A 15746-nucleotide genomic window follows, 5' to 3' on the forward strand; every position below is an offset into this window, starting at 1 on the left:
GATTGAGTTTCTGGCTATAAAGCCTTCTGGAATTTGGAGTGGGAAAATAAGTGGAGTGGTGTGCTTTAAAAAAATAAAAGGGAATACCTTGTCCATGTCTGGCTCCACTTCTATCTGTGAGGCAACCTGCTGGACTTTTCCTAAGAATGTTCTCCTATTCTCCCATAGTAATGTGATAATGAGAAGTAACAGTTACTGAGCCCCTACAATGTGTCAGACACTATTTTAAGTATTTTCTAGATGTTAACGTCTCTCACCTGCCAACAAACCTGTGTGCTAGGTCTTGCTGACGTGAATCGCTCAGCAAAACTGTGCTTACCTGGACGTACCCACCACTCTGAGCCATGCTTCCTCCTATCTGTAACAGCTTGCAAGATGAGCCTCATGCATACACAAAGCCTCCAAGACACAACAGGTATGATTAAAGATTTCAGGGGTTTTCTAAAGCAGGACTGTCTCATTAGTTACAACTTTGATAAGAACACCTGCCTGGCACTGGCATTTCTAAGGTCTCAGAAGCCTTTGGTTTGGGTCTACTAACGGGTGCTGACCGGGAGAAAGAGAAGGATATCTGGCAGGCAAGGGGAGTGCTGGGTAAGGGTGCAGAAAGCTAGCTCCTGACCCCAGCCCTGCATTCCCAGGCCGTGATATGTAGGCAAACCTTTCAAGTCTTATTTCCCAAACTACAGAATCTATAAAAGCAGTGAAGAGTGGGGGTAGATAATCCAAGAAAAAAACTGAATCAGGTAGCAAGTAAAAATCCTCACCCTTGTAAGAGTATTCTTGATTATTTTAAGTCTACACAATTGGTTAAAAAAAATCATTCTAGTTCTTTGATGTATGAAACAAATAGTTCATTTGGTGACAAACTCCCTTATCTTTTCAAGTGTAATATTAAATCAATGTTGTATTTAGAATATCAATTAATGTCCCCTTAAGAGCAGTAGTTTCCTTACACAAGTCTATAAAGTGGCACTGTTCTGTGATGAAAATGAAATATTTTTCTTAATGTAAAATTTATCATATTTTTTAAATGAGATTTTGTGTGTTAAGATTCCTTTGGTTTATAAAATGTGGTGAGAGTAATTTTTAATTTAAAAGTATGAATGAGTAAAATACTAAGGTGGCAACTATATGCTATTGCAAAAATATCTTCTGAAATTTAACTCATCTGTGAAATCCAAAAGCCTTGGATGCATGAGTGTAGCTCAGACAAGGAGAATCGCAGTAAGACAAGAAAGCTGTTCTTTTTGTCAGCTGTCATCTTCCACCAATTGGTAAAACCATACCTTTCAGTACAAGAATGTTCTGCTATCTTCAGGTTATTCTTTGAGTGAAAAATGCATAAAGTGGATTTTCAAACTCAATTTCTTTATATATAACATATATATTTTCTTCTAGTTACATATATTTGTTATGCTATATTAGATTGCATACATTAGATTTATAATAGAGTTGAATATAAAACCACTTTACCTATCTTCATCTTTTTTTTTTTAAAGATTTATATATTTGAGAGCATATGTATGAATATGCATACACAGGGTTGGGGGAGGGGGAGAGGGCGAATCTCAAGCAGACTCCCCCACTGAGTGTAGAGCCTAACGTCAGCCTCCATCTCACAACCCTGCGATCATGACCTGAGCCAAAACAGAATCGGATGCTTAACGGACTGAGCCACCTAGGTGCCCCTCCCCATCATCCTGAGTACAAATGATCCTACACAGCCCGTATGGAAAGACACAGGATGACATTTTCATTTTTTCCTTTTAAAAACACTTTGCCATTTTAGAAAATTTGGAAAGCACACAAGTCTCCAAAAACCAACTGAGATATAATTTACATACAACACATTTCACACATTTGAGGTGCCAAGTAGATAACTTCTGACAAAGATATAAACCATTTTCATTGCCACAGAAAGTTCCCTTGGTCCTCTTTACCATCTCCCCTCCACATCTCAATTCAAGCAACCACTGATTTGACTGCCATCACTATCAATCACTCTATGTGGAATATAAGAAACAGCACAGAGGATCATAGGGGAAGGGAGGGGAAACTGAATGGGAAGTCATCAGAGAGGGAGAAAAACCATGAGAGAACCTTAACTACAGGAAACAAACTGAGGGTTGCTGGAAGGGAGGTGGGTGGAGGGATAGAGTAATTGGGTGACAGGCATTAAGGAGAGCACATGATGGGATGAGCATGGAGTGTTATATGCAACTGATAAATCATTGCACACTACATCTGAAACGAAGTATGTAGTTTATGTTGGCTAACTGAATTAAAAAAAAAAGAATTTCCATACGACTGAATCACACTGTATATACTCTTTTCACTCAGCACAACTTGAGATTCTTTCCTGTTGCATGTGTCAGTAGTTGGTTCCTTTTTATTGTTGAATAGTGCTTTTGGTAGGAATATAGCACAGTTTGTTTATCCATGCTACTCTGGAGGGACCTAAGGATTGTTTAGAATTTTTGCCTGAGTAACACTCCTTTGGATATTAGTGGACGGGAATTTTTATGAATATATGTTTCCAATTCCCTTGTGTAAATACCCCAGAGCAGAACTGCAGGATCATTTAATAATTGTGTGATTAACCACATAAAAACTTTACAGTCTTTGAATCAGGTGGCATCACATTATACCCAATAACAATGTATGAGACATCTAGTTGCTACACGTATTCAGCAACACACCAACAGTCCACTGGGATGAAGGAAAGGATTGGAGCTGGCAGCAACAATCTGCCCTAGGGGCAGCACCAAGGGCTTTTTGAGGCAAAGGTCTCTCAGTTGGGAACCTAAACAGGATCTGTGGGTGGGTTTCAGTTAAACTACAGCAAAACTTTATAATACTTAAATTTTTCGCCTATTAATGTGCCAATCATACAACAGGGCTTACCCTGGGTAACAATTTTTCTGAAGACCTAAATGACAATCTCTAAAAAGAAATGAAGCTGACAGTCCGACCTCCATTTATACTTTTCATTCAAAGCAGTTTTTTTTTTAATTGACCTCATCAAACCTAGGATGACATCTACAGCCCTTTCTGACATTTAGAAGTCTATTATCCTGAGTCATCAAGACAATTGAATGGAGCACCCCTGGTTTAAGAAAGTTGAGGAGCGTAAAGGTGATATTAGTAAGCTTTTTATTCAAAGGTGTTAAAAAACAATAAATGCTGTTACTGGAAAATTAACTTCTGGGAAATAGGCCCTGATGATGTCAGAAACTTTACTGTGCAGATACATTATGGCTTGAGGTTTAATAAAAAATGTAGAGTAGTTTATACAAAAGAGAAATGTAACAAAAACACAAAACACAAAGACATAGAAAAGGAAAACACAGTATTCAGAAGGAAACCAATAATGAAAAAAAAATGTAGAGATGAAGTGCTGCGGTACTTACATATGCTCAAGTTTTACTTGGCTACACTGGATTCTAATAAGTAGTATACTCACAAGTAGATGACATAAAGTAACTATTCCACTTCTTTTGATACTTGTTGACCACACACCCCACTGGCCTCTATGGGTAACTTATGTTAACTTATTATGTCTTTATTATAGACAAGGAAGACAATAGCAGAAGGGTAAAGAGGTAGAAGAGCTCAGAGAAAGCAGCACAGAAGGGAATACTGTTAGCAAACACACCGAACCACAATCCAGAGGTCCGATAGAGGTTTCCACTTTATTCAATAGCATAAGCAGAACTGACAAATCCCAGGGTGCTACATCTCAGTAGAATATTTTAAAAAGGGGAATGAGGTACGGAGGGTGGTTGGAGCACAAAAAGAATCAGAAATACTCATTTATTTTGCAGGAGTCCACTGGGAAATACTACAAATCAATACTGACCATTTGCAGGGGATATTCATATGATAAGTATTTATTCCTGCAGACATCTGGACATCTAAAGAATTCCCAGGGATCCCTGGGTGGCGCAGCGGTTTGGCGCCTGCCTTTGGCCCAGGGCGCGATCCTGGAGACCTAGGATCGAATCCCACATCGGGCTCCCGGTGCATGGAGCCTGCTTCTCCCTCTATGTCTCTGTGCCTCTCTCTCTCTCTCTCTCTCTCTCTCTGTGACTATCATAAATAAATAAAAATTTAAAAAAAAAAAAAAAAAAAGAATTCCCATTGCTGGGCCACAAATAAGACTACATGGAAACCTTTTACATGTTCAAAATGGCTTTTAAAAATATTTTATATTCTGGGGAACTCTGAGTGCTTCACCCATAAAAATAAGTCTTTCAAGTTGGCAGGGGTAAGAACCCTTTCCAGATGGAGAACTCAATGCTGAAGGAGGTAAACTCACTTTAGCATAGCAGCCATAGGAACAACACAAGGCACAGCCAGGGGCTGAAATCGCCTCAAACCTGAAAATATTCTTAACTGTGCATAAAAGAGAATCTGAAAGTTGCCTGTGAGCTTACACCTGGCCCCAGTAGAGCTTCCTCATCAACATTCCAAGCCGGCCTCAGAAAGCTGGAGAGAGAATCTTGCAAGCACAGGAAAATAGACAAATTTCTTTCCTTCAAGCCTAATCTGATGATTTAAATCTATCTATCCTAATGCCTCTCAGGTGTTCTCGCCATCCTATGCCTTTTAAGAGAGCTTCTACAGGGAGGTAATACTAGTAGCTTCTCTTCTGATTAAACACATCTGCCACAAAATAGCAGGTGCCTTCTGGACACAATGAAAGTCTCAGAAATTCTAATAGGAAATTTGCAATAGGTTTTGAATGGTCATATATTGAAACATATCTTAAGTTTTTTTGACTTTGGAGAAAATGGGAATGTTTGTGTAGAATTTAATGTCCTTCAAAAGGAGGCATAAAAAAGGTTAATATAGTGGATTTGCTGGCTAAAACATAAAAAAAATTAAGCTACTGATGTTAAAGCAGGAAAATTTTCAAAAAAAAAAAGGTTAAAATTTGGACTCATCAGATAGAAAAATGAATACATTTAAGTTTTTTTTTTTTTTTTTAAACTCGTTATAAGAAGAAATCAAGAAGAAGTAAAACCAGGACATTACAAAGGAGAATCCAAAAAAGAAACAGCCAATAGATCAGAGAGTAAAATGAACATATAAATGGCAGGCAAAATTCACCCTTTCCACAATGGCAAGAAAAGCCAATTGAACCTCTGGGGGACAGAATTTACACACCTACAACAAGGATTATTTTGTATTGCTATCAGTTATCTACAACTCACAGAGTTGTAAAAACAGTTTCGTGGAATTAGATAGCCCCAAATGGTGTGCTATTGATGATGCATAGCTTTTCACAGAAGCATCATTTTTTCCATGCACAGATCGCTGACCATCTTATTTATTGCTGTATTCCCCCGGTACAGGGTAATACTCCATAAATACTCACTAAATGGATAAATCTCTACTATGTATCAGGAATTAAGCTAGGCCCTTCACATACATCCTTCCATTTACTCTCCCAACACCACCCTTTAAAATAATTATTCTCATTTCACTAATGAAAAAATAACTTGTGTGATGTGGTATAGCTATTACTTGTCAAAGGTTGGGGGTGGAGGACAAGGGAAGACAACTCAGGTCTGTGAAAGCCCTTTTCCCCTCTCTCCGTTTAATATATGTTCTTTTTATTTGCCATCACTGTACCATCTGCCTCTAAATTAAGGGATTGTTTATAGGTTACACTGGTATAACAAACACACTTGCTTGATGAGCACGATATTGGAGTTTCACGCTTTGAGAAAAATAAATGAACAGCAACACTCAAGAGAATCTAAGCATAAAGTAAGAGACTCATCAACATCTTTTTTGCAACCTTGCAGATAAGCACAGGCTATTTACCAGCCCAGACTACCTCTACTCCTCCACTCCACCTGGGTGCTCATTTCCCAATTTTCAGGATAATAAAGATAGATGAATTCAACACTGTTTATATGTGTTGTTTGTTTTCCTAGAGATCAGAATAGCACTTAGGAGATCTTCATGCTTCCTAGGACCATGAACTACTTTCACAGCAACACCATGAGGCAGGTACCATCTCCTTTCTGCAAATAAAGAAAGCTGAAGGGCACTAGCAACCTTCACAAAATCACACAATGAAGCTACAGCTCTGGGCTTCAGCCTGGCCTTTGTCACCACCCTCAGCCCTCCACTGTTTTCCAGGGGTGGGTGAAGTTTGCTCTGTCACCACAGATCTTAATTTTTCACAAGCCTCTTTGCCCTGTTTTTCACAGCCTAGCCTCCAAGGGTACAGAGACCCTCACGGCTTCCAGCATCTTGCAGCTGGTAACTGCAGGCTGGAGTTCTATTCTCTGGCCACTTGGCACTTGTGATCACCTGGGTATTTCACCTTCACCCTTGGAGAGGCAGGGGCCAGAGGACAGGGGAAGAGAGTGGTTTTCCAAGGCCTCAGATAGCTGAATGACAAAGATGTAGGTCAAATGTTAATGTGAAATCCTCCTCTCTGTTCCCTAAACCCCCAAAACTATTCTGCTTTCTTTTCTTTCCTGAAAGCAGGCTGCCCTCTTAGAATGAATAGTGTTTTCAGACACCATCAGATGAGTCTTGACATGAATAATGGCAAAATGCTAGCATGTAGAAAGTGTCAATAAATGGTCAAATTAGTGGGTCACTTAATATTATTTCATTGTAATCTTCACAACAACTCTTGGGGACAGGTACTATTATTATCTTTGTTTTGGAGATGAGCAGTGAGATTGGGTAACTTATTCAGCTGAAGCAGCTTGCCTAAGATTCCAAGAAGGTTGTGATGTACCTATATCTGTGGTGGTACTTGGCGACCAAATGGGCCATCAAAAGCAATATGACGGCTGTTCAAAACACGTATCTCAGGCCCACAGCCTCTTCCTTCATATCACTTAGCAGAAAGCCTTGGGAAGTGGTACCATGGACTCCGAGCACTGCAGCATAAGACCTTTATTTCTACGGGATGTCATACTCATCCTCTACAAACCAGGATAAATACCTACCCTTCCCTCAAGGGCATCTCACAATTCCCGTTCATAATAAAGAGAACACTACTTTCAAATAAGATCACAAAAAAGCTTTTGCCATTATTCTATCACACAGGCATTAAGAAACATTAAGTACACATTATCAGATGAAGGCGACCATAATCAGCCAAATGGTGACTAACTGATTGATTGCTTTTAGGGGTGGAATAACACACCCTGTATGGGATTTTCTTATATTCTTTAGGGAGAGACCAAGAAAAGAAATTAAACACTTGGAATCTAAACTAAGTTCTGACACTGCCTTCACAATTTTAGGAATTTCATCTAAAAAGCCATTATTTTAGTTGGTGTAGGGGAAGCAAAGTGTGTTCAGGACAATTTTAAGACTTAAGTTATGAGGATTTCATGCTCTGTTAACTCATCTTGAGCTACAGTTGAGTGTGTTCCTTACATATTAAAACACTACCAATTTTGTCAGCAGGGAATCTACGATAAACTTAACTCACTGTTCTTTTGAATTAGAATCCTTTTTTTCCAAAGGTTTTTTTTTTTTTTTTTTTTTGTACAATTCAAATATGTCAAACAGGCATAAAGGGAGCTGCTTTAGTTGACACACCCATCTCCACCCAAAGCATATCCCCCCTGTCTCTCTGGCAATCTTTAGCGTACCCAAGGAACACACTATGAAAACCACCCATTTTGGAAAGAGGCTTGGCATCCATAGTGCTGGGCTACTCAAGAGCAAGTCACTTGCCCACTAAGAATAACAGTTTTTTCTTAGAAAAAAATCTGGACTAGAATCAGGACTTCCCAGTATGTTTTCCCTCTAAAGCACAGTTTTGGTGCACAGAGCATGTTCTTTAGTCGTATTTTTCATTATGGTGCTTGCAAAAGTGGAGGGAGGATGCTACCCATATCCATGCAGACCCTCAGGGCAGGAGCGCAGGTGAGGTCTGGGGAAAACGTCCCTGACTTGGATGGGCTTCCATCGTGGCCCCAATGCTCCTGCTCGCCTGCTCTGTTCTCAACGGAGAGACATGATCCTAAGGGCTTCTGCAGTTCATTATACTGTCATTGTTTGTTTTCTTTCTTTTTTTTTTTTTAAAGATTTTATTTACTCATGAGAAATACAGAGAGAGGTGAGGGAAAGACATAAGCAGAGGAGGAAGCAGACTCCCTGTGCGGAGCCTGATGTGGGACTCGATCCCAGGACCCTGGGATCATGGCCTGAGCCAAAGGCAGATGCTCAACCACTGAGCCACCAGGTGCCCATAGTTTCTAAGGGCTTCTTGATCTCTACATATAATATTCAAAGCCCTTTGGATCTAAATGGAATCTTCATTTTTGTTTTGAAGATATTCATCTCAGGGACAGTAAGTGTTATATTCACTTCAGAATTTTCCTATTTTGATATCTTTCCTACTTAGAACATTTAATACTGATCCTGTAACCCAGCTAATTTGAATGACTTTTTCTTTTTTTCCTCTAGGATTGGTACACACTCATTTTCTCTAGAGTTTCCCAACCCCTTACCCTGATTTCCACATACTTGTCCTGGACAGTCAGAAACTATGCTTCTCTGTAGCTGCTTATGCTTATTAAGCAGCATAGCTTGCACGGATCTGCAATCCATCCTCCCCTTTTAAAGTAAACCCATGCCAGAAAATTTCAGCAAGGAGAGGCATTTTATTGTAAGGGTATGGGAAAGGCCACCGTGATGGGGAGAGGAAGAGGGAAGAAAATATTTTGGATACCGCATACTTTACCAGTAATGTCATGCTGTTTGAATGACTCACTGTAGATCTGATACTGATTCGGACAATGTTTCTTCAACCACTTGCAGACATCCTGCTGAGTCCACAGAGCCACTGGTTTTGACAGCTTCACCGTAGCCGACTATAAATGAAGAAGGAAAAGGTCTGTGAATGCCAGTACCACGTCTCGAAAGGTACTACTGTTAGAAGTCCTAGTGTGTGTGGTCAAGGCTACCAGCTGGAATCCTTGAAGATAAGGATCTGGCTGTTTTTCTCCTAACCTCTACAGACCTTCTCCATACCCCTGAAAACCAGAAAAAAAGGTCTAGGTGGAAAAGACCATAAAAATTATACTTTTTCTCAAGTTATCATCTCTACCAGCAAAAAATCCCCAGGAAGTAGTGTTTTCTGACAAATACTTCAACAACAAGACAATGCTGTTGCTAAGCAATTAATTAAATTTTAGGGGTGAAATAGCTGCCCCCCAGTGGCCATTCTCTGTACTGTAAGAAAGTGTCCATTTCTCCTCCTCTGAGACCTCTAGGGTCTAGTGCAACAGCAGCCCTGACAGGTGCTAATAATTATTTTAGGAATGAATGTTGTTGGATTTAGATACCTACATACTAAAGAGTGTAAGATGGCCTGGGAGTGGTCCTGTAAAGTCTAGGAATTATTTATGCCATAGAGGGGAAGCAAAAAAGTCAATTCCATCAGCCCGTGGAGAATGGTAATCAGATAACGGGGTGGCTAAACCTGATGTAGAAGCCAACTCATCAAGGCCTTTTATTGCTTACTAGATCTTTCAGGAGAGGTTTATGAAACAAAACAAAACAGAGGTGCAGAGGACCCAGCCTTTGACAGATGGCAGGTTACAAATTCATTCATTAATTAACATGCATCAGCTCTGTGCCAGATGCTGGTCTTCCTCATGGATCCCAGCAACTTGGCTGACGCAAGATGAAAGCTTATTTATAATTTTTTTAATCATTCCAGGTCAGTGTTTGTCAACAAATAGGATTATAAAATCAAAAATTCTTTAAAGGATGTTGGCTGGCACATAGACCTGGCCTTAAATATCACTGACCTTCTCATTAGAGATCATTTGCTTTTACTTCTCTTTCAGTCTTTCAGGTTAAGGGAAGAAGACAGTCCCAATTTTGTTTGACTGTGATTTAATATCTTTCAAACACCTGCTAACATTTTTGACAATGAGGGCTTGCTTCAGTCTTACGATCTTCATCAGAAAGCAACAAACCTAACAACTGTTCAATTTTATATTAGTTATATTTAAGGTTAATTTTGTTTTACGGTAAATAAATTATGGTAAAAAATAAAATTTTTAGTAATATCTAGTTCGTTTTAAAAAATTTGTTCAAAAACGATCAATTTATTTATTTTTATTAGATTTTTTCATTTAAATTCAACTTGCCAACATATAGTATAACACTCAGTGCTCATCCCATCAAGTGCTCTCCTTAGTCATCCACTCACCTCACCCCCCCCCCATTCGCCTCCCCTTCCACAACCCTCTGTTTGTAAGAATGGTCAATTTAAAAAAAAATGAAGGGGGATCCCTGGGTGGCGCAGCGGTTTGGCGCCTGCCTTTGGCCTAGGGCGCGATCCTGGAGAGCCGGGATCGAATCCCACGTCGGGCTCCCGGTGCATGGAGCCTGCTTCTCCCTCTGCCTGTGTCTCTACCTCTCTCTCTCTATCATAAATAAATAAAACTTAAAAAAAAATTAAAAAAAATTTTAAAAAATGAAGGGAACAGTAGGAGAGATGGTAAAATAATAATAGACATGACATGTACAATTTACATTTGTGAAACATAGTGCTCAGGTGGTTCTTTGCTTTGTTATTGCTAGTATATTTCCATTTGTACGATTCTTTGGACCATGGCTTACAAAATCATCACAATATTTTTACTTTATGCTGTGATAATTTTTTTCACTCTGTGATAGATGATTTTATACATGTATATATATATACACATACATGTACATATATAAACATCCATACACAGAGCTGCTTTTCATTCATTGAAAATTCATTCATTGGCATTCCTACACTGATATTTGGGGTTGATGTTCCCTCTCCTTGAATTTCAGCAAGGTTAGTGATGGTCCTGACCAATGGAATGTAGTGGAATTGATGATATCTGTGTGACTTCTGAGGCAAGGTCACAAAGATACAGCTTCTGCCTAGCTCATCCTCTTAGGCACTCAGCTTTGGAACCCAACTACATGCTGTGAGAAAGCTGAGATCACACGAAGAGACAAATGTAGAAATTCTGGCCAATTCCCCAACTGATGTTTCAGCCGACAGCCACCACCAACCATCAAACAAATGAGTAGGTAGACAAGTTGCAGATGATTCCAGCCACCAGTCTTTGAGTCTTCCAACTGAGGCTCCCAGACATCACGATGCAGAGACAAGCCATCCTTACTGTGCCCTAAGTGAATTCCTGACTCATGTAACCCATGAGCATCACAGATTGCTGTCTTTCACCACTAAGTTCAGGATAATTTGTTCTGCAACACCAGTAATAACTGGAACACTTAGTTATATGCTGCTGAGGACAGATCTGTTGTAACTGTGGTCTCAGAATGCCTTGTCTCTAATAGGTGCTACATAGCCACAAGGAGTAAGTGAATGTATTAATGAAAATAACCCAGCGGTGAATTTCAAGGGTAGCTCTTTGCTGCTCTCTACCCACTCTATTGTGCTCATGTGGCTCCTAGTCAAACATTGTCAGCCTCTTCTTCCACCTCACATCCTCGAGTCACGGGCTGCTAGCCATGTTCCTGCAAGCTCTGTATGCAACTGCATCAAACACTTTCCTAATTTGGATGAGCAAGGAGGACCTCTGGTGTGGATGGCACAAATAAGTGAATGTTTTGTTGTTCAGTTTCTTCCCTTTCTGCTCATCATTACCTCCTTTCCTTTACATGATTAGGAACTTGAATTTTGGCTCTTTTAAGCTAGAAATGCACTCACTGTCGTGTTTCACAAGTCAGCACCTCTGAATCTGTCTCCTTCCTGCTCTTAAAACTTTTCTTCAGATTAGCTGAATGAGTTCGTAGCTGACACATCATTACCCTGAAACCCTTTACAAGTTTCCTGCAAGGAAAGCTAATCACATCTTTTGAAAACCCCTATAAACCAGTCATAGATGGCTGTAAATTAGGAAGGGAAAGACAGGCGAATGAAGTTGCTTGTATATTAATATACTGAACTTTCTGAAAGACCATCTTTAACTTGCTCCCTTCCTAGGAAACAGAGGGCTCTCAGCATCAAGTCAAAGCCCCTCAAAAGAGCTTCAGGTAGAGATTAACCCATTCCTGCCAAGTTGACTCAGGAGGCGCCTTATCAGCCCACCATGTTTGCTTTTGTCTCAGATTTTCCCTTTGTCATAAATTCAGGTGTTTTGAGGCCAATACTCAAGGAGGTGCTTTGTTTTGCCTTCAGAGTATACTCTTACTAAGAAGTAATTTGGTAACACTTGCTTGGACAGCAATTAATTCAAAGCCTTAGGCATAGATTTTTAAGACTGCAGGAACCTACAGGGATCTGCCTCCATGTAAACTGGCATAAATAAAATGGGGGAGGGATGAAGAGTCCTATCATTAAGCACTGCTTGTCTCTTCTTAATCAGAGAGTGATAAAAGTACTGGCCCCATTTATTAGCTGATTCTTAGCCTTGGCTTTATTATGAAATTATTAGTTTGCTACACATCAACTTGTTAAGAGGCATAATGACTCCACTTGCCCCAGTCTGCTGCTGCTTATGGATTCTCAGAGCTGACTTTATTTTTTCTGCTTGAGCTGCTCTTTGCGTAGCACCTAGGTGAACCTCAGCCACTTGTCCTATCATGATTGCCCTATCTCCAACAGCAACTAAATCTGGGGCATGAATGCCATAACCTGATCCTTTTAAAGAGTTTAAACCTCCATGTGCAATTTGGAACAACGAGGAGCATATGCTAAACTCATGTCAATCCATGTATGGTTGTCCCACCGGGAGGTGCAGCATCGTCAAACTTAATAGCTCCACAATGTTATTTCAACCACCCACCTTTCCTCTGCTCTACTCACAGCTCTCTTTGTATGCGACTCTAGCCAAAAATATTCTGATATGTTGTGTTTCCCAGTGGGAGCCAAAACCAAAACAGTTCACAAAAACAAAGAGTATTTCATATTTATTAGAAATAGTAAACTAGTAAAAAACAAAAAAACAACAACAAAAAAAACCCATCCTGCCCAAAGGCAAACATTAAAAAAACATTTGCCCCAGTTCCCTTTCTCCTGGCTCAGGTCTACCATACCGTTCACTGGATTTATAGCCCTGGAGACAATTTGAGTTTGTTTTGTTGCCCTGAAAGAAGCCAGAGGCAGTTTGTTATCTTAACTCCATGCATTGTGACACCAAACAGAATCCCAGGCATTTCCTCTCTGAATTGGTCCTGGCCTTTCTATAGACAAGCTGAAAATGCACTTCAGGAGCTTTTAGGGTCTATTTTACAAGGAGATCTCACTTGGGGTGGAAGATGCATCCCTGAGGGAAAGTTTGTTTGCAAATTACTTTTTTTGGGCAAATGATTTCTTACTGTTATTCAACGTTTCAGCCCTGTTTTACAGTAATTTTTAATTTGTATTTACATGGAGAGAACCCTTAAGTTTTGAGTTCTTGGAGGTAAACTTTAAGCTTTTCTAAGTTATAAAATAATTAAATGCTTTAAGGAAATTTGATATTGAAAGAACATGTTACAAAATGTTTTTCAAGTTAAATTTTATCTTGTCATTCGATTATCCCTTACCTGTTTTGCAACATAAAATCTCTTTAATATACTAGGTTTTGATTTATAAGAGAACACTGCAATTTTACACTCCCACTGGCTGTATAAACTCAAGTAGGTAAGCTTACAGGAGGCCCAGTGGGCTAACTGGGGAAAAGTAGAGAACTCATAGATCATTTATACCCACTGGCAAGTCAAACTGAGCTTTGTGCCCAAATACCAGGAAGTGGTAAACACATTTGCAGCCTCTCGTTATAAACAGGTGTTTGCAAGTTCCCTTACAATCGTGCAATGTTCTCCATTTAGAATCCGGTCTTCTTTTCCATTGGTTTAACCACTGTGTAATCTTACTCAAGATGGGGAAAAGAGATTGAAGAAAAGGACAAACATGCATACAACAAGGTATTTATGTCTCCAGGCACAGCTTTTGAAGCTCATTCACCCCCCCCAAAAGATGGAAGGATGGGCTAGTTCACAGAATCCTTGACTTGGAATTCATTGATTTTCTAGTAGTAATAATGCCATCTTCTGCTGCCTTAACTCTTTCAGGAGTTAAGGAGGTAGTTAGAAAGTTTTAATGATTCTCCCTCCTATTCTATTCTGTTCCCAGGATAGCTTCTGAGCTCCACTCGGTCATTCTTGGGTTTAAATGAAACTAAAATGAAGGAAGCTTCTTAAACTTTATACCCTCCAAGAGAAGATATCTCACTGCTAGCAAGTTTACAGATAAAAGCAAAATCTCCTCTCAGATAAATAGAAGATAAATATATGTAGTGATATTTCACATTTTTTGGTCTTTAATTGACCATTGCTTTAACATCACCTCAGTCAGTCCATATGTCCTCATTGCGGTGTTCATCTCTTCTAAGCTGTGCAACAGTAATGGGGAAGCAACTTTACGAATTTTTCCAAATAAACAGTGTGACATTATGAGTTTCTTCAACTGTTCTTCACATACATCTCTTTTAGACCTTTAAATTTTCATTCTCCTCTACGGGGCATGATAGCTTGTTAGTATTGCCTTAAGAAGGATCTTAAATGTACTGACTACAAAAGGAAATATGTTATTGAAACCCAAACCTATCTACCTATCTTCTTTCTTTCTTTTTTTTTTTAAAGACTTTTTTTTTAATTTTTATTTATTTATTTATTTATTCATTTATTTATTTATTTATTTATTTATTTATTTATTTATGAGAGAGAGAGAGAGAGAGAGAGAGAGAGAGAGAGAGAGAGAGAGAGAGGCGCAGAGACACAGGCAGAGGGAGAAGCAGGCTCCATGCACCGGGAGCCCGACGTGGGATCGATCCCGGGTCTCCAGGATCGCGCCCTGGGCCAAAGGCAGGCGCCAAACCGCTGCGCCACCCAGGGATCCCTCTTTCTTTCTTTTTTTTTTTTTCCAAAGTCATTTCATTGGCTTACACTGAACTTAGAGGAAATCTATAATTTTGAGTCTTCTTCAGAGGAACTTGTGTCAAAGTAGGGGTTCTCTTTTCCTGAAAGTAAAATTTTAAGAACTTCAACTTTATTTTGCAGGTTTCAATACATCATGTGGAATCCTTTTTTTTTTTTAAATTGAAGATTTTATTCATTTGAGAGCAAGTGAGTGAGCAAGCACAAGCAGCAGGAAGGGGCAGAAGGAGAGGGAGAAGCAGACTTCCCGTGGAGCAGGGAGCCTGATGTGGGATTCAACTCCACATCCCTGGGATCACAAGCCAAAGGCAGATGCTGCACTGACTGAGCCACCCAGGCGCCCCATCATCTGGAATCCTTGTTAATCAGCATATTGGTTACTCTCCCATATTTGTACCATCCATGTAATTATCAGTTTTTTCAGGTACTCAAAAGTTTTTAAGAGCATAATAGGGTCCTGGGATTAAAAGTTTGATAACCACTCTTCTAAGACATTATTAGAGTACATCATTGAAAAAAAAAAAAAAAAAACTTGACCTAATTTTTTCCTTAATTTTATCCTGAATTTAGTGATGGCCTTTTTCATTCCTAAATGCTCAGAACCAGTCTCTAGAGGACTCTAAACAGTCAGTAGGTTCAAGTTTAAACCCAAGGTAAAAATCCAATCCACTTTAAGACATCTAAAATGGTGGTTAGTAAGCTAGGACTACGATAAATATATCAAGGTATGTTTGTGTGTAAGCTACCTGGATAAAGACCAATAGTGATTGAAGGTACTTTTTTTTAGAGCTGTACAAAATTTGGAAAAACAATGA

At 39.4% G+C, this 15746-nt stretch overlaps 1 protein-coding gene across 6 annotated transcripts in view; it reads right to left on the bottom strand.

The window, feature by feature from the left end:
- SAMD12 (sterile alpha motif domain containing 12) overlaps nt 1-15746 on the bottom strand; it is a 378425-nt gene that overhangs the window by 206672 nt on the left and 156007 nt on the right. For 5 of the 6 annotated variants that reach the window (XM_055314074.1, XM_055314072.1, XM_055314075.1 and 2 more), the window contains exon 3: nt 8735-8864. In XM_055314074.1, coding sequence (XP_055170049.1) covers nt 8735-8864 — 130 coding nt within the window. The remainder of the gene's footprint in view (nt 1-8734; nt 8865-15746) is intronic. The other variant, XM_055314073.1, reaches the window with a different exon arrangement.

The sequence above is a fragment of the Nyctereutes procyonoides genome, unplaced genomic scaffold (assembly GCF_905146905.1).
Source record: "Nyctereutes procyonoides isolate TBG_1078 unplaced genomic scaffold, NYPRO_anot_genome, whole genome shotgun sequence".
NCBI classification, from domain to species: domain Eukaryota; kingdom Metazoa; phylum Chordata; class Mammalia; order Carnivora; family Canidae; genus Nyctereutes; species Nyctereutes procyonoides.